Below are 26,817 nucleotides of genomic sequence, written 5' to 3' on the forward strand. Positions count from 1 at the left end.
TTATTGCAGAAATAGGAAATTGGAAATCCGATAAGCTGTGGGATGACTGCCATGTAGGCCAGCACTTGTGTCTCTAACAATTTTTTCTTTTCTCTTCAACTTCACAGAAGCACACTGGTGAGTGGGGTAAAACAGTTTTCGAATACAGGACGCGCAAGACTGTGAGGTTGCCGGTGGTTGATATTGCACCATTAGATATTGGTGGTCCTGATCAGGAATTTGGCGTGGACATTGGCCCGGTCTGCTTCTTATAAATCAAAGATCCTGCTTTTTCTGAAACCCCAGCAAACAGATTCACACTCCAACTGTGCTCCTTTGTTTCAGCCTTGTCAGCTAGTACAGGTGCCCATCTGTATCCCAGTTATTTATTAACAAAATTTCTGGGGGAAAAATCAATTTGATATCAAGGGTTGGTTTGTTTTTTTTTTTGCTATTACACAAAATACAGTAAAAATGCTTTTTTTGCTCTATTTTTTTTACTGAATTCCATCTTCAAAACATGTCTCCGTGGTGCTATAATGAAACTTCAACACTTAATAAAACAACACTGTGTTCTATTAGTTGAATGTTAGCCAATTTACAAAGCACTGATTGCTCCCAGTACCAAAGTTTACCCTTTTCTCAAGATGCAGTCCATAAAGCTAGAACGACCTCCCTGTTTCAACTACCTCAACATGGACAGAAACTGGGATGTGTCTGATGAGTCAAACCAAAAATCAATCAATTCAATCAAAATGCATTGGACCCAGTGGTCAATTCTAGGGATTCATTTGGTACAAAATTGTTATTTCTGTACTGATTAGCTGTGAAAGGTACAGTTTATCTTAAGAGTTTAATTCCTTAATGTCAGTAGTCACCATAATTTTATTGTTGGATTGTATTCTGTTGTCAAAGGTGCTTCTCTACTTTCCTGTCATTGCTGGTCAAGACCACTAAAATTAGGGAAGTGTAAAAGACTAATATGATGGTGCTAATGTATTTTTCACTCCTAACTCTGCAAGTCAGGGTTATTGACTTGCTCAAAAAAGCAAAAAATTAAAGGATTTAAAGCAATTGTAAATGTCTCCTGTCAAAGATCGTCATTGACATGTCATAGTTGAGAATTTTCTCCCTTCACTCTGTAAAAGTCAAAAAAGATGCAAAATTGTGAATTTCTTCTGTCACGTTAACACATTTATAGTGTTGAAGGTTAACCATCTTTGTAAGCTTTTATATGGTTGTTGGTCTATTCCTTACAGAGACACATAATAAAATATCTTAATAAAATTTCTTGTTGTTTCATAAAACTGACTTTCTTTTTTAATTTTACCTTTTGTGTCTTTGATCAAACAAATGAACAAGGCAGGTCACAGCTGTGGTACCACTATGATTTTTCAAAGATCAGTTCTTCTGTTTGAAGGAAACTTGGTAATCCTAAGGGATGCAGTTTATGACATTTTCTCTTTCTTGCTTTTTCTACTCCTCTGTATCCAGTAACTCACATTTGCAAGCACAGGCAGCTTCTCTGTCAGCAGGGACTCAGCATCACCCAGAGCAGGGCCCATGCACCAAGGCAGGTCATTTTAGAGGAAATAGAAGATCTTAACCTCCCCTAATCCAAGAAACCTGCCTCAGTCTGAATAACCAGGCAGTCACAGGCTACCAGCCTATCAGGGGGCAGCTTAGATAAAGGTTTTAAGGCTCCCACAGGGCAGGCCAGAAGCACCAGCAGTTTGACAAAGCTTTTTATGGCCAATGGAGCTATACAACTCAGTCATGCCCAGATCCTAGCAAATTTAATGAGCAACAGTAGTTTGGCAGTGCCTGAGCTTGAGGCCAGAAGAAGGAACTAAACAGCACCATGGAGCCCAGGCCAGGAACGCTCTCCCACAGTCAAATGTTGAAAATGCCACTCAGCCTTTCCCATGGAGCAAGGGCAGAGCCTGTCCCTACATCATTATTGCACAGCCCAGGACCATTAAAGATATTCTACAACAAGATCAGATAACAAAAACTAGGGATTAAAAAATCCAATTCTTAAAAATTCTCTTTGACAATATGGATTATGCATCCTCAGAGAATACTTTCTGATTCACTCAAGGAGGAAAAAATAAATGAACAAAGAAATGCTGGTTTTTTTTAAGATATCCCACCAGATTTGAGACTGAGCCAAGACACTGCCCTGCTTTGGCACTGTAAATTTGGACATTGCTCACACAGAAGGAAAACAGTGAGGCTCTGGGGAGGCCCTTACAGCACAAATGCAGCATCACCACAGACGTGACTGTACTTAATGCAATATATAACAGCAATGCCAACAATTCCAAAAAAGTACTGGCTCTTGCAGGAAACCTCCTCATTTGATGGTGAAAATAAACTACTGTTTATGGAAAATGCAAATTGCCTGTACTAAATAATATTAATCTGACATCAATTACATGGTAGGAAGCCTTTGATTGGAGTTTTATAAAAGCAGCTGGTAAGAATGCTGGCTGTGGAAAAATGCATTGGAAACACCTGTTCTTAACTGCCAGGACAGAATAGAAGAAAATAGCCTTTGCAATACCCAGTGCTACTGGGGCTGGGAACAATGGCTCAACACTAAAACTCAAGCTTTGGGGGCTGCTTTCTAAAGCACACACACTCATCAAGTCTTCCATTAATGATGTCTGCTAATGAAAGTTGGTTTTCTGGAACATTTGTAGAAAAAAGAAACAACCAACACAACAACCAACAACCACAAAATATTTACTTGATATAAAAACCTTCATTTTTTTTCAGAGCCACTAATTAGGCTACCATGGCTGTCACATATCTGTACTTTTATATCACCACATTACTATTTTGGGAAAACAAGAAAAAACTCAACCATAACAAGCACAAAATGCAAAACCAAAAAAACAACACTTAGAAAAAAAAGCCCCCAAAAGAACCCCAGCAAAAAATCAACCTACCAAACCCTCCCTAAACTAAACCCTGCCACAAAAAGTTGCCTGAATCGTACCAGGAGTGCAAAGTATGACTGATATACGTTTCAATATTGTCTTGAAACTTCAACTTTCCAATTACTTACAGGTCATCACCATTTGCAGGATAGCAGAGCTTTTCTTCTGTTGGAGTCCATGGCATGAGGACTATTTCAACATCTCCTTTCTGAACTTTTTTAATTAAGATTATTTTAAAACACTCCAAAACACAGCAGAAATCCAGCAAACCCTTGTCCAACAGAAGGGCTTTGTTATCTAATTAGACCCTACTTGTTAACAAATGATAAACACCTGTGACTCATTCCTCACCCAGTGTCCTCTTCATTGGCTTGTGGAAAAAGCAGATTTTTTTTTGCTGTTCCTAAAGATGCTGTCCAATTCCTCCCAGGACTGACAACAGCTTCACAAGAAAGCTGGTCTGTTGTTTGAGGTGTTCCCTTTGTGCACACAAGTTCTCCTTTGGGGCAGGGTTTAACACAGGTGATTCTCAGCTGTAATTCAGCACAGTCTTCATGTTTCTTTCATATTTATTTCATACATTAAGAAGCATTACCTCTGATTTTAACACAGGCTGAATGTCTGAATAGCATGACAGCAGGTAAAATAGGCAGGCTAAAAACAGTCTAAATGTTCTGGTACTCAGATAGCCATTCTGCCCAAACAGCCTCCTTGTGGATATTCTGAACTCTGCAGGACCTGACTGAAATCACACTCTTCAACAGAACCTTTGAGCTCCCAGCAAGCAAACTGTGAAAGAAATAATCCAAGATTATTTCTTTCTAGCATAAGCACACCATTTGGACAACATCTATGGATTCCCAGTTTCTCTAGCATTTTCTATTTCAGCCATTGAATTGCTGTTACCTTTTGTCATTATTTTTAAACTATAATACCAACATTGAATAGGTATCATTTTATTATATTTATATATATTTACTATATATTTTATTATGCATTTTTACTGTATAGTTTTACTATTTATTTACTATATATTTTTATATTTATTATTTACTTTACTATATATTTTTATTTATATACTTTACTATATATTTTACTATAATTTTCAGCCATGAAAATGATTTTTAAACTATAATACCAACATTGTAATTTTTTACCTTTTTTTAATACTATAAATCATGATTTTTAAACTATAATACCAACATTGTCTAACTATAATTTTATTATATTTATGTATTTTACTATATATTTTACTATGTATTTTTTACTATATATGTATTTTATTATATATTTACTATATTTTCTTTATATTTACTATATACTTTACTATATATTTTTACTGTATCTTTTATTATATTTATATATTTTATTATATCTTTTACTATAATTTTCAGCCATTGAATTGCTGATTGTTACCCTTTATCATGATTTTTAAACTATAATGCCAACACTGTCTAATTATCATTTTTACCTTGTTTTTCCTGTGATATTTGCATACTTGCAGGGAATCTTTTTTTCCTTGATTAGCATTTCTAAATTTTCATTTAGTTTAACTTTTCCTTTTGCAACTGCTTTATCCTCTGTCTTCCTGGAACCCTCTCTCTGCAAGACCAACTGCCTTGTGAATATCAAACCTCCAGTATAGCATCAAGTTCCTGAAAAAATTAATTAAAATATCCATAGATTATGAGTCTAATAGCTACTATGCTCAGTCTCAGGCAGCTAAAGGGGAAAAAAGAAACCCAGGGGCCCTCACCCTAGAGTAGGAGAAAAAGAATAATATTTTTTTGCTCTAAATCCATCTTTGGACTTTTTAGTTCCCTCCATAGAGGGAAAACTCCATAAAAATAAAGCTTTTCTTCACTGTTAGTCTAAAACTGAGGTGCACAAATCCAAAAGTGTGGGTTGAACAAAGCCTCTCACCCAGAGAGGGCTGAAGCCATGAATTCCCTGTTTGCCTTCCTTTACATCCTAAGCCTCTGGAACTGCTCAGTATAAACTGTTCTAGATGAAAACACCAACACCTGTGTTCAAGGATTTAAATTTCAAGGTGCCCTGGAGAAAAGAAGAAAATATTATATTCCACATAGTTGAAAGAGAGGCATGAACCTGAATGAGAGGCAGGAAAAATCAAGGAAAGAAGTTGCCCACACAGTAATAGGACTGATAGAAGAAATCTCTAATTCGGATCTACAGCTTCTCATTCTGTTACACCAGCTGATCTCATTTACTTCACAGCACCATATTCCCATGGCTCTCTGAGAGAAGAAAAGAAACAAGAGGAAATCGCCCTTCCTCAAGGATTTTTTCAGGACATATCAATGACTTTAAAATATCACTAATTTAGCCTTTAATATTACCTTGGAATTTGCCTTTCCAGTTAACTGCAAGTTGTCATCTCAGGGTGGAGCAGTTTTGTAGGACATAAGAGCCTTTCTTCCAGTGAACGTGGATATCCCATGGTCTGTGGCACAGGGACTACTGCAACATCCAATTTTGTTGGTTTTTTACAAAAATCATGCGTAAAAAACTCTAGAACATGACAAGAATCCAGCCAGCCCTTGTCTAAGTGAAAAACTTTGCTACCTCATCAGGCCCTAATTGGAATCAAATTGTAAACACCTGTAACTCAGTGTGTACACCCTCAGCTTCCCCTGGGAGACATGTAAGGCTTCTCCATGGCCACCACGGCTGCCAGCTTCCGTAAATCCCCCCCAGGTCCCCTCTCCCAGCCATAATTTGGCACCTAAAGCCAGGCAAGGATAAAGCAGCACTTAGAGTGGACTCATGATGGCTTCTGAATTTGAGAAGCTGCTAGGAATTTCTTCTGAAAGCTGGAAAATTGTAAATACCTTTCCCTCCTAAAAAAAATCAACTTTTAAATAAGCATTGGGTGCAATTTGCAACTCTTCTTTTGTTGTGCTTTCAGCTAAATAGTATTAAGCCTCCATTTGCAGGCAGCAACCTGGACGAAGAGCTGTCTACAAGAATTTTGCATTAGTAAAGGAGGAAGTTCTTCCCAACACTTTGCCATGCTATGGCTGTCCTGATAGCTTCACTAGGAAAATGTAAGGTCCATTATTCCTTGTCAGGTGCATGTTATTCATACAGACTGGAAAAGGTGTTCTTTTGGAGGACTGGTTTTTATTTATGGCAATAAGACAGCATTAATGTAGTCAATAAATTAGAATATATTTCTTAATAATACACATTTCATACTCATTTCAACCCAGACCAGAAGCCTGATGGTTCAATGAGATATCCAGTTCTTTGCACCAGAAAAGAAGTTGGGTTTGGCAAACTTCATATTTAAACCAAGTGCCTCTCTTCTGGAAATTTCATGAGATACATAATGTTGCAAAAATCTTAAGCTACAGAGTGTATGAAATTTTTTATCATGATCTAACATTTTAATACAACTTGAGATTGTAATCAGATGTCCTCAACTGTATCTTGTTATGATCTTAAAAAGAAAAATCTGTAGATACCGCTATTTAAAGTACCAGAAGAGAAAGATATTTTGCAGGTTTTAGGATTTGGGAGATGAAGAGATGCTTTCTATGTTTTTACCTACCTCTTTATTGGGAGGAAGCAAAAACTAGTTCACACTACACTGGGGGATTGCTGTTCCAGGATGGATGAAGTCCACCAGAACAAAATCCTGGTAGGTCTTGTCTTCCCAACTGCTCTTCATCCTGCAACAGCTTCACCCTAGAGTCTTGTCTAAAAAGACTGACTGTAACCCACACTGTTTCCCCATCACAGAAGCTCCTCTGGCTTGAGCTGGCTCCTTCTGAGAAACCCACTGATACTCTCTTTTTTCTTTTTTTATTTATAATCCTGCAGTCTTATCTGGCAAATCTATGCTTATCCAAACTTTCTCTCCTTTCAGTACACCCCTTATCCATGGACATCTCTAGATTAAAGTTTAAGTTTTATTGTTGAGTCCACATCCACTGAGAAGGCAGTCAATGAAAGGTCACTCCTGGAGGCACTGGAGATGTGCTTCCTGTGGGTTTTTGTGAATATCCCATTTCAGCTTTACTGCATTTGTTATAACATTTCCAAGGTACCTGGAAAAGTCTGTTCACTCCTCAGTTTGGGTGCATCTGTAAAGCAGGAATTTATTCCTAGCAGGAAATGGCCGACTTGATATGTGTCAGCTGCAACAAAGTTAATTTTCTTCCCAGTACCGCCTTGGGATTTGGGATGACAATCTTGCTGCTAACAGGCTGCTGAGCTGTGCTTACCTTGAGGCCTTGTCAGCTTCTCACATTGCTGCCAGCGCAGGGAGCTGGGAGGGGACAATCAGGACAGCTGATCTCAGCTGATCCAAGGGACATTCCAGGCCACATGGAGTCATCCTCACACATAAATCTGTGGTGGAAGCTGGCCAGGGGCCACTGCTCAGGAACTGGCTGGATATAGGTCACTGGGGGGGCGAGCAACTGCATTCTACGCGATTGTTTTGTATATTTAAATTCTTTTGTTATTTTCTTTTCCTTTTCTCTCATCCAATTAATCTTGTGTTTTCTTTACCCCCCCAATTCTCCTCCCTGCCCCACTGAGGGGGCTGAGGACTAGGCAAGTGCCTGTCTGGTGTTTAAGGGCTGGGTTAAATAGCAATATGGCAGAAAGAAATGCTCAGACTTTCTCTGATTTTTGTGTAGAGTCACACAGCTTGTTCCTCAGAGGGCAGAGGCTCCTGAATTATAGTGGTGGGTCCTGCAGTCATCACCATCTTCTGTCACTGTCATGTTCTTTTGTGGCAGGGAAGATTGTACCATACCAAACATGCAGAAATATTTCAATGAATTTCTAGAATTGTAGTTATGTTCTTTTGTTGTACTTATTTGGGTTTGTATCAGATTCTTTTCACTCAGTTGACTGAGGCCAAAAAGCAGTTGCTTGTTTGTTTTTTTTCTTTTTCTCTGCACAATCATCCCTGAACAAGGCTGCAGCCTTTTCTGGAGGATGGACAGTAGTATTTATCAAGGAACAAATTACTAATTTTGCAACAGAAACATTTGACAGTGCACCACTCTCTGATATTGAAAACATAACCAAACTTAAGCCAGAGCTTATAGAAAGATGGCTTCCAACTCTACCAGCAAGGAAATGGGAATGTGCACACAATAAACATGGGGGAGGGAGTTAAACTTGGACTCTTTAGCATTCTGCCCAAACTAGTGTTGCCTGATGCCTTTGTACTTTTCCAGACCTTCTCCCAGCAAAGGATAAAACATGTAATGCCAAGAGCACAGTAGACAGATCAGCAATCAAGCTCTCTGGAGTTGTGCAATATCATAAAACTTCTCAGTTTTAATATTTGCACCACTCAGCTCAGGTTTTCCTGAGCTCTGCACAGGCCATTGGCTCTCATATTGTGCCCTTTCTTTTCTGGCTTTTAGAAAAAGCAAAAACTGTTTTTTTTCTCTTTTACTGATCCTGAAGATGTTGTCCAGTAATTGCCTCACATGAATGAGCAGCAAATTCACAATAAAATTTGTCTATGGGTCTACAGCTTCTAAGACATTTCTATTTCAGCTATTGAACTGCTGATTTAGTTTTATCTTTTCTCATGATTTTTTTAAACCACCTAATGCTCTAATTTTTACCATTTTTTTCTCTGTGATATTTGCTTACTTGCAGGGAATCTTTTTCCTTCATTAGCATTTCTACATTTCCATTTAGCTTTGCTTTTCCTTTTGCAATTGTTTTACTCTTTCTGGAATACTCTCTCAGTGAGGAAAAACTGCCCAGTGAGTATTAAACCTTCAGTATAGCCTGCACTTCCTGAAAAAGTAATTAAAATATCCAGAGGTTATGTGAGTGTTTACCAGCTCAATTACTATGCTCAGTCTCAGGGAGTTATAGGAGATAAAAGAAAGCCATAGGGGCTCTTATTCTACAACAATAAGAAAAACAGTCTTCTGTTTTTAGACTCTTTACTTGCCTTTGCAGAGAAGAAAAATCTTCCATTTTCTTGCTGTTTTGTGGACTTTGGCTGTGTTGTTTCTAGCTGTAATGCCATGACATTGTCTTTGTTAGATTTCTGTGTTTCTTGGTACATTCTTCTACTGTATGTAGTACTGCTGGTGCTCTCCAGAACCTTTTTAGTACTGAAAACTTCGAGCTGGTTATTTATCATAGCCACAAGGAAGCTAGCAGAAGGCAGGGAAGCAGTTTGGAAATTTAATTTCTAGATGAGCTTTTAATGAATGGTTGCCAAACAAATATTACACTACTGCTTTTGAGAAACCAAGAGGTTTCTGTCAGTGCTGGCAGTCCTGGGATTTGTTTCTCCCTGAGGACAGATTAGTTAAGGAAAACAGAACCAACTCTTGTAACTTAATTTAATTTAAATTCAGTCTGATACTGTATTATTTTAATCACTATATTATTTTAATCACTCTGAAGTGGCTTTTTCCTACCATTTTTGAAGTTATTTGTCACTAAGGCAGAACTTCATTAAATGTTATAGCTGACATTTACTTAATGTTACTTCATAAACAACAAATTATTAGCTCATTCACAAAATTAAAGCTATATTACATGAGGCTATGCCATGTTTCCTGGATAAGAAAATGCCCCCCACACACTTTTTTTGTTTTTTCCTTCCTAATATGATTCTACAATACTTTTGAGGAATGCAAAAACAGGGAAAGAGGTGCAATATCTATGTATGCTCTAAACAGAGTCAAGAGAAGAGAAAAGCATGTCCAACCACTTGCATTACAGACTCCTCAGTTAACTACCTGAGAGCTTGCACTTCAGAGCAGACTTTCCTTTAGTGATTCTCCAGCCCTGGTTTTTACAGAATATTACCTCAGATGGGTCTCTAGTTACAGCTCTTTTTCAGTGCTCAAAGCACCTGGCTGAGGAAATACTGCACACTTCATATGGAGATAGAGATGCAAAGAGACACTTGAAAAGAAAAGAAAATGAATTCTTCATAATCAAATAATCTTCTCCTTCAACAACCTTACAAACTACTTATATTAAACGTGGATTATTATACTTGATTAAAATTAGAGATTAAAACTAATTACAAATATAAACCTATCCTCCAAATATTATTCATTTTGTGCATCTGGATAAACGTGCTGTAGAGATACGACCACAGCCACCTCTGCTTGAACATACTGCAGCAAGCCTTTACACTGCAGCTTGAAATTAACATTATCTAAAAGTTCTCTAGGAGCCAGTATGCCAAGTTAACCTCTCAGTCACATATTTATAGAAATTATTTCAGGCCAGTAAGAAAGAAATCAAAGTTCCTGCATGGGCAGTAAAAGCAAACAGATAACATCAGCATGAACCTGTCAACTTCCCAGCCCTTACCTCCCTTGCAGGGACACATGTTTGGACAATCTAGAAACCTGCCAAGACCCTGCCCCTACAGAAGGGGGAAAGGGAAGTTTTTGCTTGCTTCACTACAAATGCAACTTTATGTCTTGTCCAGAAGCTGTCTCCTCTCAGTGTTAACTCCTATTGCCACTAAGAATTGGCCAAATCACGTTTCATTCTTGAATAAAAATTCTCTCTGGAGTCTCGAATAATATTACTTATGTAGATTATCTAGGCCTGCTGATTTCCTTCGTACAACTGACACCTATCTGTAAAAACTGACACAGAAGGTACTTTACAAATACTCCTTTACTCCTGCCTTCAAAATATTTCACAATGCCTTGCAAATGATTTATGCAAACAGCAAACAAACAACAATTAAGTACTTCTATTTTTAATTTCCTGGGAATGAACTGATATGGAATGAACACACTGGAAGGAGTTTTACAAAAAGGAAACCACTTACATAGCGAGAAGCATGTATTTAATTAAATGCTTTGCAAAAGATACATGAATAAAGCTATGTGCATGACTTTTTTTAGGGAGAGCCCCAGCTGTTTATTTTTTTTTTAAGGAACAACAAAAAAACGTGGAGAGCACAGATGCAGTAAAGAAACAAAAAACCTAAGTAAGTTTGTACCCACATACTTTACAAAATAAAGCATGTTGAGGTACAAAACATTCTATATACTGAATGACCAACAGTTAAATGCACTGTAACATTGTTCTCTCAAACACTGCAAGCCTAACAGCTAAGCTCTGAACATGACATTGACAGCAGGCATCTTTATTTCATCAGCCTTCTAGAGAGTCATTTAGCACCATCACTTTTTGATTTTTTTTTTTTTTTTGCCCTGCCTATCTCCTATCTTGAAATAACAACAGAAGCATAGCACCTTTTAATACCTAAAAGAAAACCAGGAATATTAATTGCATCCCAACTTCCAGAGATGAGGTAGCTTATGCTAAGAAATGATGGAACTTTCCTGCCTTGACAACTCAAGGCCAGCAAGTCAAATTACTGGTGATGCATGTCTGGATGTCAGCTAAAACCAAGGAATTTCTAAACTTTCTTTATTAGCAATCGGTCTGGTATACATGTGAATGGTCTGCAACACACAGAAATTGGCACCATATATAAGACATCTGAATAATTTGATATGTAATGGCTTCTTAGATGGGCAAATATTGGAAAATCAACAAGTATTGGGTTTAAGACATATTTTGAAGATTGAGGATAATTTAATGGAATTACATAGATACATTGTGAGAAGTGAAATCTAGTCTTAAAAGTTAAGATATGGGACACCCCTACTATGGGACACCGATATTTACCCGAGTAATATTTTTACTTCATAAATTAACCATGGCTATGGATCACTCTTCTGAGCAGACTTACATAGAAAAGTGCAAGAAAAACAATGCCAAATTGAGATGGTCTTGTCTGAAGAGATTTTCTTTTACAGAAGACACAGCTTTCTGTGAATGGCAACCACAGGAACACAAACTGGGGTACAGGGAGCAGGTATGATTGAAGTACAGCCAACGGTTCACAAAAGTGCTCTACTTTTCTGTTATTCAGTACACATCAAAGCAAAAGAAATAATCATTAGAGCTTTTACATAGTTCCACATTAAATCTATCTATTTTGAATACCTGGAAATGTCAAAATAATTTGAAACAAAACCAAGGAAAAGGATTCATATTACTTTTAGAAGGTTGTCATCAATCCTCTTAAAATTGTATTAAACAGTTGGTTTCAATCATTGAAAACAGAAGGTTTGTAAGTAAAATAAATATTCAAAAGGAGGCTGGGCATTTAGAAAGAGCTGTATATACAATGCTGATCCAATATCAGCCATTACTTCAAGAGTCTCAGGATTAACTTCAATCAGTCTAAGTTCATGTTTAATGCTGCTGTTGCTGGGTAATGTGTTATATTCCCCCCTTGCTCTTACACAAAGCAAACTGGCCCAATTTCAATTCCAAATTCCTGGTCGGTACTGCCAATGTCCACCGGTGCAATATCGATGATGGGTAAGCGTGCCACGTTCTGCGTTCTGTACTCGAAAACTGTCTTGCCCACGTTCCCATTACGTTTCTAGAGGGAAAAGAAGGGGGGAAAAGATAAAGATTAGGCCAAGGCTCATGTCAAAACCAGACTGAAGTGCAACTGGTGAGTCAGTTGTCTGATTGTTCAGGAGGGTGTAACTGCACCTTTGCTGAGTAACACTGAGCAACGCTGTCTGCACTACACCTGGGTTATTTTGAAATGTCTCTAATGAGCAAATCTATCAGACTGACACATCAGGGCTGATTTTTCCCTTATGCTATGAAATTCTTCTCTACGTGTTCATAATGTGTGCCTTCACCCATAATTGTGGGTTTACTTTAAAGCACAAAGCATACTTAACTTTTTTCAGATGCAGGATTAGATTTAGGAATATTTGCCCGTATGTTGGTCTTGGCTGAAACTGCCAAGTTTCTGAAAAATCTACTACTTTCTGTTTTCCGTGCTCACCACAAAATTTTAGGGCGAGTTTTCCTTTCCAGCTCAGTGAGTTTCCTCCACAGTACTGCTGCAATAATCTTGCCCATCTGGCAGACAAAAGTTTGTGTTTATCTCACCAGTTTGTATGATTCCACTCAGCTCAGAGCTAAACAAGTACTGGCAAATGCAAAATGCCAAGATGGGTATCTCAGTGTCCTCACTAAGAAGGAATTTGCAAATAGCTACTAAACAGTGCAGACTTTTATTATGTGAAGCTAGAATTATAACAAAATCCCTGTTTCATCAGTTATGTCTACAATTCATTACAAAATCCTGTGGAATTTTAATTACTTCCTTGCGTGGATGTTTTCTCCAATTCAAGAGAGAAGTGAAAATGTACAAAAGTCCTTTTGGGCAAAGCCCCCAAACTTACAGAGCAGCTGTCGTGCAGAACAGTGTATCTGAAGCGGCTGTTTCCCTCTGCCTTGATCTCCAGGTCATTGGCCCCTTTCAGAATCACAGCTTTCTTCAGGTTCTTTGTCTGGTCATCCAGGTACCCAACACTGTTTTTGCAAAGGTAGGTGATGTTCTGGGAGGCTTCCTTGGACAGGAGGCGCAGGAATGTCATCTGAGTGACAGCTGTATCCCCATACACAAACTTTGGAGATAAAGAAATAGGTCAATTAACAGGACACTGAAATTAAGAGTTGATGAATTTAGAAACATCTGCCATTATTGTCATCTTTCAGACATGACCAGTAGGAGCCTTATTACATAAAATGTACGAGTGGTTTCTTTTGTCATTTGCCACCAGATAGGACAAAGAAATTTAGACATTCTGTAACAGGGAGAATTTTGGAGAATGTTGATCATAATTCTCTGCAACTGAACTCAGAAGAAGTTGGGCCTCCACAGATATGCCAAGCTTTGGAATGAATTCTGCCTCATTTCTGAAAGGGATTCTTATATATGAAATAATGCATTAAAGCAACCTTGAAGCAGGTTAGAAACATCAAGCACAGAAACATCTTTTACAATGCACCTGATATATTGCCAATTCATTAACTTGTTTCCTGTAGGGTTTGTATTGTATCTCGAAGCAGAAGAAAGTTTGACTATATGGGCCTTATAAACAAAGTTTGCATATGAGCCTTATAAACTAATCAATTGGCACACAAGTTTGGCAAATGTTTCACGAAGTGTCAGTGCTTCTGTAAAAAACAATCAATTTTTCTACCAGTAAGCCAAATTCTGAAATTCCTCAGGTTTTTTTACCCTGTTCATGGAGGCTCCATTTTATTCATGTTTTATGAATCAATCCAACATAAGAACAACAATCAAGAATTACTAAAAATTTATACATTTCACTGAAAACGGTGAAGAGAAAATCCTATTTACTGGTACTGTCATAATGTATAAAGTGTGGTAATCTTCGACACATTTATTACTTAGAATCCATAAGGAGTGCACTTGACTATTATATAGCTCATACTAGTTACAAAATCTGACAGTGTTTCAAAAATACTGAAATATTCTTTTTTTAGTATTCTTGAAGATAATTTGTTCCTCCACAGAGCAACTGCCTTGCAAACCCCTCTGTGTAGCTCTGCAGGCAGCTAAACATCAACTGGGATATGTTAGGTCATGGCAAGACTTCCTGAATTTAGTAATAAGTGAAAGCTTCTCAAAAAAGCCATCAATATCATATCTGTTCTCAGCTGTTAATGTTCTGAACTGTTCTTAGTAATCCAGTTGATAACAGCGTTATTTTTCACACACCAAATACTGAATTTAAAGATAATAATGCTCTATGAAATAACATTTGAAGATATTCTCTGTGCTTTTGATAAACTAGAAATAAAAATAGCAAAAACTAGTTAATAAATTATATACTTCACATAGGGTAAACTTCTGTTATTTGTCAGGATCATTAAACCTAATCTTAGAAGTTATCCTAGAGGAAAACCCCAGCAGAAACGTGAGTGAAATTTTATCTGCCTAGAGACTGATGGATTCATCATGGATCAACCTGATCGTATGATAGCAATCATATTTTCATTCAAAAACAAATTTATAAAGTTTTGTAATTTTTAGCAGTATTAAGTTTTCTGAAAGGAAGATTAGAATTCAATTAAAACAGCAGGGATCTCATTATGTATCAGGGTAGAAGTACAGTTGTTTAAGACACGACAGAGATTTAGTAAAAGACTGATAGAGAAGCTGATGTTTTTGTCCAGCAGTAGTCTGCTTTAGCCAATCCTGCATTAGATGCACTTGCATTGTTTTTTCCCAGTTATTTCCTATCTTTATTATATGATACTAACAATCAATCAACTATAAGCCAGTCAATCATCAGGTATAATGTGGTAACTCTAGCAGAACCATCTCAGAGCAACAGATAAAGTTCCAAACCACAATACACAGAAGCCAATTTTAAGAGTGTCAGTATTTATTTACCTGTGATCCCCTGTTCATATCAAGGCCATACCAAACAGGCTTTAAGTCAGAGGACTTGCTGGCCCACCACGTTTTGCGGGGCACACTGGATGGGTTGGCAGAAATGCAGGTCTCCCCAGTTTCCATGTTGCAGTACACTTTTATAGCATCTTCAACACATCCTTGGTTAGGATCAATCCAATATTCACCTGCGAAGAACATAAAACGTGACTGTGTTGCATCACAAAGATTTTTTTAAACAACTGGGAAGACACAAGCAGAATGATGTTGCAGAAGTGCAAAGCAGTGCCCAAGGGCATACTGGGCACGTGGCAGGCTCAGAGGGCCCAGAGCAGAGATGTGACCACGCACCGCTCCTCTTGGAGGGGTGGCACAGCTTCAGGTCATCACAGGTGCGCGCTGGGTGCTTCCTGGAGCCATCGGGGCTGCGCATGGTCTCGATCTGGCTGCTCAGAGACTTCAGCGTGGCATGGACTCCTGGGTCTGTTTTGTTGTGGTCATCAGGGGCTGCTTCATCTTCAGTGAACTCTGGGAGTGGATCCGCCATGGCATCGTCATAGTGTCCCATGATGTCACCGATGGCAGCGGTGAGGTGGCCTGGGGGCCCCGGAGGGCCAGGAGGACCAGGCTCACCTGGTGGGCCCTAAGGTTCAAAACAAGAAGGCAACAGAGGTCCAGCAGAGTAAATACTATGCCCAATGACAGCAAGGCCTGCCACCAAAAAACCCCAAAAACTTCTGGGCCAGTCACTCTAAATTCAGATATTAAGAATTCACCTTTCAAAGAACTGCATTTAAGGTGTGTATTCACTCTGCTTCACGTCCTCTCTGATTGCCTTAATGCCTTGCTCAACTTCTTCTTACTCCTGATTTTAAGACTAATAGCTGGAAAAGGTCTCCAAGGAATGCCCTCATTTCCTTTGTTAAACCTGTCCCTCCTTGTTCAGATCCCTGCCTAACAACTTTATTTCTTAAAATTCCTGCTTTCCATAAGTTGCCTCTGGATCATTTTCCTGGATGGAAAATTTGGCACTAGAAACATCTTTATATTTATCCAGCACAGTGCTGAGCTCTCTGGCCACAGAACTCTGGTCTTTCTGTGTTACAGAATCTACATCATCCTTACTTGGAAGAGCAGGCGTTTTCCTGACTAAGTAAATTTTCCCAAATGGTGGGTTCTGAGGTCCTTCTGTCACCATGAACCAGGACACATGAGAAGATATCTGTTAATAAACATATCTCACCCTGCCAGCCCTTCTCTGGCAGCACAAAGTCTGTAATGTACCTCTAGGTGAATTTTGATGCTCTGCTGCACCAGGTGGTGGATCAAAACTGGCCTTTCCTTTGAGAGTCATTACTTCAGAACTCACAACTAGTGCTCCAAATGCACATACAGAGCACACACCCAAACTAACACACACTGTGTCTGAAAAGTGAAATCTCAACCTTTATTTCTTGCTTTTTAGTTCCAACTTACAGCTGCATGCAAGTCCCCATGGAAAGCAAAACTAAAAATACTAGAATGTGATATTTCTTGTGTGGTTTCATTACACAGTTGAAAGAGACATATTTTATTCTTATGCTCTGCCATAGACTTTTCATACAGGTCTTGGTGTCTGGGCAGAAGTGGAGATACTGATAATTAGCAGAAATTCAAATGAAATAGACAGAATATCAGCACATGATAAACACAAGGAACCCCATGTCTTACCAGACAAAGATAGCCAAAACTGCCTGCCTTTTCTTGCCCATTATTTTGTTCTATCACTTCCACAAAATAAGCAATATCAATTTTTTAATTCTCCCCATGACCACCCAGATCACTCTTTTCTCAAATTCTCTAATTTTTTTAAAATTTATCTTCTTTCAAATAGTTTAACTACCCTTTTTTGAGTATTTTGAATTGGTGCGTGTGGAATATGCCTGGAGCATTCAGCAAGGTTTAGAACTCTTTCCAAACTGATCAAACCAGTTTTCATCAGTAGTGAATCAGCTCATGGTTTGGTGTCTGTAAACCTCAGCCCAGCATGAAGGTCAGCTGGGCTCAGTGTTAGAGTTTGGGCTGTTGATTTGGAGTGAAGGATCTCCCTAACACATGGCACAGTGGAGGAGGGTGCTGGCAGTCAGGCAGGTGGCTGTGCTCACTCTCTGGGACTGCCAGCTTTGAGCCACTGCTGGCCTGTGCTTGGGCCTGAGGTTTAGGACCCAAGTGGCCAAACAGCCATGTTGGACCACAGATCCAGCAGGATCCAGTAAGCCACCCACAGAACTACATCCAGCTCAGCCTAAAAAGGGCACAGGTGGATGAGGCTAGGATCATCCCAGCTTCAGAAGATGGAAACGAGTAAGAAATGAAACCTTCCAGTACAGTTACCCTGGATGTTTCTTGGAGAAACTACCACATTTTATCATTTGTCTCGAGCTCATAGATGTTCAAGAAAATAATGTGATGGACTATAAAAAAGAATCTGATTATTTGAAGATAACTTTTTCCCCCATATTCCCATCAATTTACCTCAGGTCCAGCCTCTCCCACAGTCCCTCTAACACCAGGTGGCCCAGTTGGCCCATGTGGACCGGGACTTCCATCTTTTCCAGAAGGACCAACTGGACCTGGAGGACCCTAGAAAATATAGGAGACAGATAGAATGTATTTTAGCATTTAGTAACAAATTTTTACAAAGCAGCCCATTATATGCAATATCTTGTCAGGAACCAATCTGATTACTTATGCCTATTACCAAACTTTTAAAAATCACCTTTTTTCTTCTTCTGTAAAAGTAAGAAGGCAGTTTAAAAGCTGCTCTTCTGAACGGAATCACCTCAGATAATATAACTCGGTTCAGATGTATATCTTTTTCCTTAACTGATCCCATTTAAGTGAGATCAGTTCCAGATGCTGTGCAGACTGGAGTAGCTTCTGTACACCCTCAGATACAGGCTCAGAGGTAGATGTAGATGCCTCCCTTGGATGTTCCCAAGGGACAGTATTTCTCCTTTATTTTTGAGTAAATTACATACATGGGGGATGAGTGGCAGAGCTGCCACGTGCATGGCTTTGTATCAGCTGCAGCAAAAGTGTCTTTAAAAAGAGACTGCAGGTCTGTAGACATTCTGACCCAACATCTTTAGCTACAAAAAACTACACTCATGACAAAGCTTTACTATATTAAACAAGGTGATGTCTCAGTAAAAGCTATTAGGGTAATGATCACATGATATCAAAGTCAATAAAAGTCATTGAAATAAGAGTGATGCAGAAATAGACATCTGAGCAAGAAAAAAAAAAACAAACCCCAAGCAAGTAAAACCTTAAAAGTTATACTCACCCGAGGACCAAATGGGCCTGGAATGCCAGGACTGCCCTGTTCACCAATTGGACCCTAAAAAGAAGAAATTATTATATCATTGTGCCATTTAGAGCATATTGCTTTAGTTTTAAGGCACTAGTGTGTGATACACACAATTTGGTATGAATAGGATTAAAAGGTACATAAACAATGGGTGGTACCTTTATCTTAATCCCTTAGTAACTTAATTAAATTCACTGGTGCTTGGCTGTAAAGCTATTTCTCTAGAAAAGCCCTGGTTTGGAAGTATTTCTAATCAGAGTGGCTCGCAAGAGAGTAAATGACAGCTCTATCACCAAGTGAAAAGGTAATTTGGATGTAGGGCTCTCTTTGTTGCTGCTGTTCCTGTGTGTTGAAACTTCCAGCATTTGCCCAGCACCAGTGAATAAATGTTTAAAAAAAGAGCAAGTTTTCCATGATATTTCCATTCAGTTGACAACAAAATCACAAAGTTCTTGAAAATATTAGAAAGAGATGCTCTCACAGTCCTTTTGGGATTTTGCACTGGGTTCCTTGACTCTAATGAATTCTAACACTGCCAAAAAGCATTTCACACTCCAAATTGCTTATCTCAAACTACCAGCTTTTGTGACCATCTTGTGCTGACAGGTCATGAACTGTAAGGGATTGGCCTTGCAAAGGGAACAAGAATAGAACACACATCTTGCAACAAGAGGTTTACCTCATCATGTAACAGTATTTTAAAATTGCATTAAAAATATTAGCAAGTACAGACACCAGGCCACTCAAACAGCTTGTGGGGAAAAATAACTAGTTTGCTTTTTTTTCCACTTTAAATAACTATGTTCCTGATACACCATTTAAGTACCAAGCAAATAAAATTATAGTAAAAGCAGAACAACGTACAGGAGGACCAGGAAGGCCTTGAAGTCCAGTGAAACCCCTGTGTCCTTTCTGGCCCCTATCACCTCGATCTCCATTGTCACCTTTGTCACCACGAGGTCCTTGGGGACCCTGTAAATATCAATGATGAAGAGTGAAATTCTGAAATGGGAAAAAAACTCCAACCTCAAAACTCTCTCATTTGATTTTAGACACTGGACTCAGACCTCCTTCCCTTTTAGAGATGGAAATTATAATGATCTTGAAGCAGCTACAAGAATCTTAACTTTTTACCAAAGAATAGGTAAATAATTACAGAAAACTGTGCTGTGCTTAAATACAGTTGTAGCAAATTTACTCTACTTAGCTACATAATACAGTAAAAACCCCATGGAACTGTACTAATGATAATAAATAATTTAGAAAACCAATTTTTAAAATATCAATGTATTTCTTCACCTTACTGTATATGGCAGATGATTTTTGTTAATGAGATTGAAATATTAAGGATCTCTCACAGATTCATTATGATAAAGCATATTTTTAGTATGAAATCATCCAGGCTGCATCTTTACTTCTCACAGCTTCTTTCACCTTCATTATGATTAAAATACAACTGAAGTTACATTCCCTAACTACAGACAACAACATCCAGGCAGCACAAATACTTTGTTCCTATTACTTTCACAATTTCCTTGTTAGCTTTGTTAATTGCAAACTTCTTACACTAATTCAAGAATCCTTGCAAAATGTGGCTGCTGTTTTCAATTCTATATTTCTCAGCCCAAATTACATGCTAAATTTCTCAATGCCAGATTCTAAATAGTTTATCTATGGCATCATTATCACTAACTACTCAATAAACTTTACTGTCTCTCAAATGACATCTGCTTAGGGACAGGACAACATTGTTTTGAATTTCCCAAGTTTGCAATTAATTTTCTGTTCCAGGCTTGGAATGTAAAAGACTTATGTAACATAAAAAAGAGGATTTTTGTTTATTTTCCTTTTCAGACTGAAGTTGGAAGTTCATGAGTTGAATTAAGGCCTTTTAATGGGAACAGGTGATTTTGTTGTATTTCTGCCATTTTTATCTAAAAACGTCCCTTTTTGTTAAGTATTCCATTCCTTACCCCTTATTTAGACCAGACTCCAGCCATTTGTCAACTCAGGTCCTACCATTATCCAGACAGCAACATGCTCCAAATAAAGAGGCTTCCAAAGCACTACTGGAGTATCCAAATATCCAAATCTGTGCAGCTTTGCAGCTCAGAACTACCTGCACCCACTTGCAGCCAGAACACAAGGTGAAGCCTTGCTTGGCATTCTCATTTGGGCTGAATTCCTCACACACTTTCCTCAGTGGTATCTCAGACAAAACCACAGTGACCATGGGCAACTTACAGGCAAACCTCTCTTTCCTGCACGGCCTGGGGGACCCATGGGACCTCGAGAACCCTACAAAGATTGCATACAGAAAGAATGTGAGGCAATGCATGAAAACCATACACAATCGTTTTTGATAAACAAAGTATTTTTTAAAAAAGTGTCACTTACAGTTTCACCTCTTTGACCTGCATCTCCTGGGGGGCCAACAGGACCTGGAGTTCCTGGACCTCCCGGAGAACCTGGTAAGCCTGCAGGGCCAGGTTCACCACGATCACCCTGCAAAGCAGAATTTCAACTGTTTATCTGAAGAGGACTGGTCTAGACCAATGCAACAAAAGTGTAGCACTGCCAGTCTATTTTTGAGCAATTGCAACCTACAAAGATATTCCTGCTGCAAGAACTCAAGTCTGAGTTTGTGGAAGCAGATGTTCTTAGCCTCTTAGCCAGGCATCCTCAGCTTTGAGAGGTACTATATTCAAAGCTAGGAAACACTTTCAGAACAAGCTCTCCATCAGGTTAACTGAATGAAAAGAAAATCTACAATAAGTCAAGAATAAAATGAGGGTTTGCAGAAGAAAATTAAGAAGAGAATATATTCTTACACGTTCTCCAACAGCTCCATCTCGTCCAGGAGTACCGTCATTACCAGCAGGTCCCTGGAGTTATGGAATAAAAATAAAGCTATTGATTAACTCTGTAATCCTGCATTTCTAGAAGAATTAGAAAGTTGTTCTCCACCTCTAACTTCAAGTCAAGGAGAATGACCGTGCCTTTTCTTGCATGCTACACTGCTGTAATACTTACTTCTGGACCAGCTTCACCTACAGGCCCAGTGGCACCTGACTGGCCAATAGGTCCTGGGGGACCTTTGTCACCAGGTGGCCCTGTGGGACCCTGCTTTCCTGGAGTACCCTAAACAAAGATGACAAATACATATTAAAATATTAATCACAAAACAAAGAAAGCACTAAAAACCTGCTGCCTGCAAAACTAGTACTGCCAGACTGAAATACCATCTACATTTGTGAATGAAAAAAAAACCCTGATATTTAAAGAAAAGGTTCTTACATAATTTGAATACATATTTAATATGCTTTGTATTTTTAAGAAGTTACTGATAAATCAGTAAGTCTGATGTCATTATCTGCAATAGGTAAGGTGTTTTAGATTTCAGAAAAATATAATGAAGTTTGAAATAATTAACATGATTTTTCTGTCTCAACAACAACAAACCTTGTTAGCCTGGAAAAATTTCTGGCGAACTTTAGCTATAAAGTGACTTCATGGATCCAGATCCTCCATATCAATCTTTTTACTAATTGATTTATTACTATTTAATTGCTTGATCTACTGGATCATTATGCCATCTAACAAATATCTATAAATCCTACATGAATGCAAAGAGAGCTCAAGTGACAATTTGGAAGGCTGTAGTTCACAATTTATAAAACAGTGCTTGCAGAGTATTTACTCACATTCAAGTGACATTTGGGTACATTAATGACAGTGTAAGGCTGTTTTTTTCAGGGATCAAGTTTTAAGTCAAATAGGAACATTTTAGGCAGAGCCTTAATGCCATTATTCACTTACTCTTAATTCAGGTTCAGACTTTCCATTATGGCAGAAAAAATAAACAAAGTAAACCTTCCATCTCATGCTTCTGCATGAGATTAAGTTCTTTACTATTCTCTCTCTATTCACTCCTGCAACTGGAGTTTTCCAGCTTTCTCCTCATGCTAAGGAGCACTACCCGGCAAATCCCACACAGAAGATCCCAGGCTGGTGGCACATGGCCTGGTGGTCACTTACTGCAGGCCCTGGCAGCCCAGGCATGCCTCTCTCCCCTCGCTGTCCTGGCATTCCAACAATTCCTCTTTGACCAGTAGTTCCTGCTGGGCCAGGGGGGCCATCTGGGCCCTGAAATCCACAGAGGAGGAAGTAATGTCACTGTCATGTCAGCAACAATGAACAAAGAGAGCGAGCCTGGAGCTGGTGGAGGGCCAGTCAAGGGACGTACCGGCTGCCCGTCATCGCCCGGGTCACCCTTGTCCCCAGGGCCGCCAGGAGGCCCAGTTGGCCCTCGATCTCCCACACGGCCATGAGAACCAGGATCACCACGAAGACCTGGGGGACCTTCTTTTCCTGGTTCACCAATAGGCCCAGCAGGCCCTGGGGCTCCCTAAAAAAATGAAAACACATCATTACATTGGGCCCTTTTCTGACCAGGACAATAAAACTCTAAGGACTGTGTTTCAATTAGCTATAAATGCATGCTCTGAGGCTAACAAATGGGAATAAGCTAAAAGCTATCATCTCTTTTATGATCAAATAAATGAAATGAAATAAATATCAAATTATGTCCAAGTTCCACCCATGTCCCCCCTCAATTTTCAATTCCAAACTCACTCTTTAAAAGACCCTTTTTGGTTTCTCTCTTTTTTGTTTTTTTCTTTCACCTCAAGTATATAACCACTGCTAGAAAACGCACCCAAGCCCATTCTTTCTATCATCAAGCTAAAGTTTATATCCAAACTTTTCATTTCCATGGTACAAATTATTGTTTCAACAGACCTTTGTTCATTTCTCAAATACTTTTAAAAGACTTCACAAGCATTTTAAGTTTTCCATAAACTTCACATTTGATAACCTTACAATGAATGCAAGTTGTTTTTTTCATCATAACATTAAAAGGGATATGAAACATGACACAGTTCTCTGTGTGGTCAACCCTCAATTTGATCCACAGCTAGTATTTATTTATAGTGTTTCTGAAAATGTTTGAACAGAAGAGATTTTGTGTTTGTCGGTTTGAGTTTATTTTAATGGGACTTATGAGTAACTCCACCAATGAAAGAGCCCAGTAGAAGCTCTTTCTTTTCCAAAAACTGTCGTGATTTGAGTCACCACTAAAAGGACAAAAAGTAAAATATAGAGGAAAATATAAGTTGGGTTTTTCTATTCCTCTAAGCAATTAAGTCATTGGAGGAATTTGAGCAGCAATTTGAAAATCTACTTACCCCAATGGAAAGCCTTGGACCAATATCAGGCATTGGACCAAGCTGAAGACTAATGAGCTTTATTTAATGATGCAAGCAATCAGTCATAGAAGTCAGTGCTGACAAAATGTTCTCTTCAATAGTATCAGGCCATAAACACTGCTTCACTTTTCTTGCTTTATTTAACCTTCAGATTGTTGGTGACCATTTCATAAAACATACCTACTAGGAAAATTATAATTAACTTACAGTAGGTCCTGGAGGCCCAACTCTTCCAGCAGATCCTGGGAATCCAGTAGCACCCTAAAAAAAAGCCCATTTTTAATGCCATCTTTATCAAAAGAAACACAGCACTAGTTACCTCAAATGTTCTTGACTGAATTATTGAGCAAATTATATTTACATACTGACAAAACAAGCTGAGATAAGGAGTAATACACACATTACATAAAATTTCAGTATTAGATTATCTGCAGCCAGGTCTCAACACATAATATCTACTTACAGGTGGACCTTGAGTTCCTCTACCACCTTTCAGACCAGGAACACCTGGAGGGCCCTAAAAGGAAAGGAGAAAGAGAGGGATGATAGTGAAAACCCAGAACTTTTTTAATGAAAAATATCAGCCTATGTCACTGATTCTGAGAAGATTTTATTTGTACTTACTGGGGGACCATGAGACCCAGCAAGACCCTGTGGTCCTGGAGATCCAGCATCTCCTTTCTGTCCAGGTTCCCCAGGTTCACCTTTCACACCAGGCTGACCATCAGGGCCCTATAAGAAAAATTATTTAGAAGAAACATCAGGGCAGGCAACACCAAATCTTTTCTAACAAAATAATTTTGTAGAAAATTTTTAAAAGGGTAAAAATAAAATACCAGGGGTAAAAATCAGTCCAGAAAACACTGCAATTTTTTTTAACAATTCAGCATGGTCATTGGAAGACCACACATGACATTTTCTAATATCTTTCTAATCTTTCTAATACTGTGAAGCCAGTATTTCCATTTTAAATATTTTATTTATCTAGATCACATTTTTCTTCTCTTTAGATTTTCTATTTTCCTCAGCAGCTACAAAACAAACATTGTCTTTTCAAGGCTTTTTTTCCCATCAAGGGAAGCAGGTGCAAGACTGTGAAAGGGATCCTGAAACAGGATACTTAGGCTGTGGGAAAGCTTAGGGTATTCCAGTCCATCTGGTCCATAACCTCATTCCAGCCTTCACTTCTCATGGCATAAATCTTTGCTACCTTCAATAGACACATTTTAACTTCCCTCATTTTAATCTCAAAGGAGTAACATAACATACTAATGAAAATATGAAATCTGGTGAGCAATTACATAATCTTAACAAGAAAACCACTTTTCAGCTGTCTAGGGTGCTCATTGGCCCTTTCCTTCACTTGATATACTAATGGGAGAAAAAACAGCTCTTTTTGCAGCAAAAATGTGACTCCTGATCCAGAACACCACAATATTATTCATAATGAAGGAAATGAAGTGTGTCATAGCTTGAGGAAAGGAAACTCATTAGTGTTCAAAACACATACCGGGGGGCCAGCAAAACCAACAGCGCCAGTTGGGCCATTCTCTCCTCGGGAGCCCTGGGCAGAAAAATTGAAATAGCTGTATTTAAAAATCATCTTTCTACAGATAGTATCAGTTACAGTTCAATACATCAAAACTATTTACCATCATAAGTGTCATTATACATTTGCTCTATTAATCAGAATCAAATGATCTTTTAATCACAAAATAAAGGATGTTAGCTATGATGTTAAAAGCTGCCATGCGTTCAAGAGTATATTGAGCTTTAAGAATTCAGAAATGGAAGGCACAGGTGAGTATTAAAACAGCATTGGGAGAAATTCTGGTCACAACCCACCCCCCCTTCCAGAGATGGCCAAAGAGCACACACTGCATTCAACCTACCACTCCAATCACACTGGGGAAAAAACACAGTAGTTCAAAGATGTACTCTTCTATAAGGTCACAACAGGCTTTGACTGAGCTTTCCACTCAACATTTGCTTGGAAAAGAAGTAGCTGAAGGCTGCCAACTCCAGCACTCCCTAAAAGGGTGGAAGCTCCTCCAAGTTATACTGGAAATAAGAGTGTTCTGATTTATGACAGGGACATAATCAATTTCAAGCAGTGTGAAGGATCTGGAAGGACTGAGCCTCTAATTCCCTAATTGAAGTCAACCCTTAAAATACTTCAAATCACTAATAGATGGAAGATGACAAGAGTTACATAACTGGATGAACTAAGGATTACCTCTGTGCTTTGCCCATTAAATATTTGTTTATGTGCAGTGGTATCTGCTAGGGGCATGCTTTTAAAAACATTGACACAATTACAAGTGGTGGCATCATTTCAGGAGTGAGGTAAGTGAAGGGTGACTCCATAAAGTTTGCCCTAAAACAAGTATAGGTCACAGAAGGAAAATCTGGTAATACTTTTGCAAGTGCACAGCAACAAGTCAGAATTTACACTTGGCTACAGAGAAAGGCAAAGAAAAAGGGGAAAATATATCAGCAAATAAGAAAAATGCCTGGAGTTTGGATCAGCATTAGATATTGTAAACTTATACCAGACAAAAAAAAAGCATGTTTACTCACAGGGTTTCCACGGGAACCAGGAGGACCAACTAGACCTCGAGGACCTGGTTCACCCTTAAAATAAAATGAAAGAATTTTATTTCCCAAGTTACTAACTTGTTTGGTCATTAAAATGCTAATGAAGTCTGATAATATTAAGAAACTTCAGCAAGGAAAGGAATCTGTTTACCTTTTCACCAGTGGGACCTGCTGGACCCATTGGGCCTATTGGACCAGGGAGACCCTTTTGAACAAATTAAGATGATAGGAAGTTAGAAAAGTGATGCTGCAAAAAAGACAGTTTAAAATTTCTCCTATATTACCATTCCCTTTTTCATTCCTTTGAATTTTACTTTATCTCTGGAAACTTCTTTTGTCTCTTTGTCTAAAATTGACTTGCATTTCCTCTCCCAATGA

General features: G+C 38.6%; 2 protein-coding genes across 2 annotated transcripts in view; one reads left to right on the forward strand and one right to left on the reverse strand.

Moving 5' to 3' along the window:
* COL3A1 (collagen type III alpha 1 chain) overlaps window positions 1–1,286 on the forward strand; it is a 49,027-nt gene extending 47,741 nt beyond the window's left edge. The window contains exon 52 of the mRNA XM_066553125.1: window positions 108–1,286. Within this exon, the coding sequence (XP_066409222.1) occupies window positions 108–254 (147 nt within the window). The 3' untranslated portion in view covers window positions 255–1,286. The remainder of the gene's footprint in view (window positions 1–107) is intronic.
* Window positions 1,287–10,741: 9,455 nt separating this feature from the next.
* Window positions 10,742–26,817, reverse strand: part of COL5A2 (collagen type V alpha 2 chain) — a 98,270-nt gene continuing 82,194 nt past the window's right edge. Inside the window, exons 36-54 of the mRNA XM_066553142.1 lie at window positions 26,591–26,644; window positions 26,422–26,475; window positions 25,352–25,405; window positions 24,466–24,573; window positions 24,305–24,358; window positions 24,049–24,102; window positions 22,821–22,982; window positions 22,613–22,720; window positions 21,608–21,715; window positions 21,406–21,459; window positions 20,972–21,079; window positions 20,819–20,872; window positions 19,439–19,546; window positions 18,551–18,604; window positions 17,737–17,844; window positions 15,574–15,865; window positions 15,223–15,410; window positions 13,199–13,423; window positions 10,742–12,375 (exon numbers count right to left, since the gene is read on the reverse strand). Of these exons, the coding sequence (XP_066409239.1) occupies window positions 12,229–12,375; window positions 13,199–13,423; window positions 15,223–15,410; window positions 15,574–15,865; window positions 17,737–17,844; window positions 18,551–18,604; window positions 19,439–19,546; window positions 20,819–20,872; window positions 20,972–21,079; window positions 21,406–21,459; window positions 21,608–21,715; window positions 22,613–22,720; window positions 22,821–22,982; window positions 24,049–24,102; window positions 24,305–24,358; window positions 24,466–24,573; window positions 25,352–25,405; window positions 26,422–26,475; window positions 26,591–26,644 (2,094 nt within the window). The 3' untranslated portion in view covers window positions 10,742–12,228. The remainder of the gene's footprint in view (window positions 12,376–13,198; window positions 13,424–15,222; window positions 15,411–15,573; window positions 15,866–17,736; window positions 17,845–18,550; window positions 18,605–19,438; window positions 19,547–20,818; window positions 20,873–20,971; window positions 21,080–21,405; window positions 21,460–21,607; window positions 21,716–22,612; window positions 22,721–22,820; window positions 22,983–24,048; window positions 24,103–24,304; window positions 24,359–24,465; window positions 24,574–25,351; window positions 25,406–26,421; window positions 26,476–26,590; window positions 26,645–26,817) is intronic.

The sequence above is a fragment of the Molothrus aeneus genome, chromosome 7 (genome assembly GCF_037042795.1).
Source record: "Molothrus aeneus isolate 106 chromosome 7, BPBGC_Maene_1.0, whole genome shotgun sequence".
Classification (NCBI taxonomy): Eukaryota; Metazoa; Chordata; class Aves; order Passeriformes; family Icteridae; genus Molothrus; species Molothrus aeneus.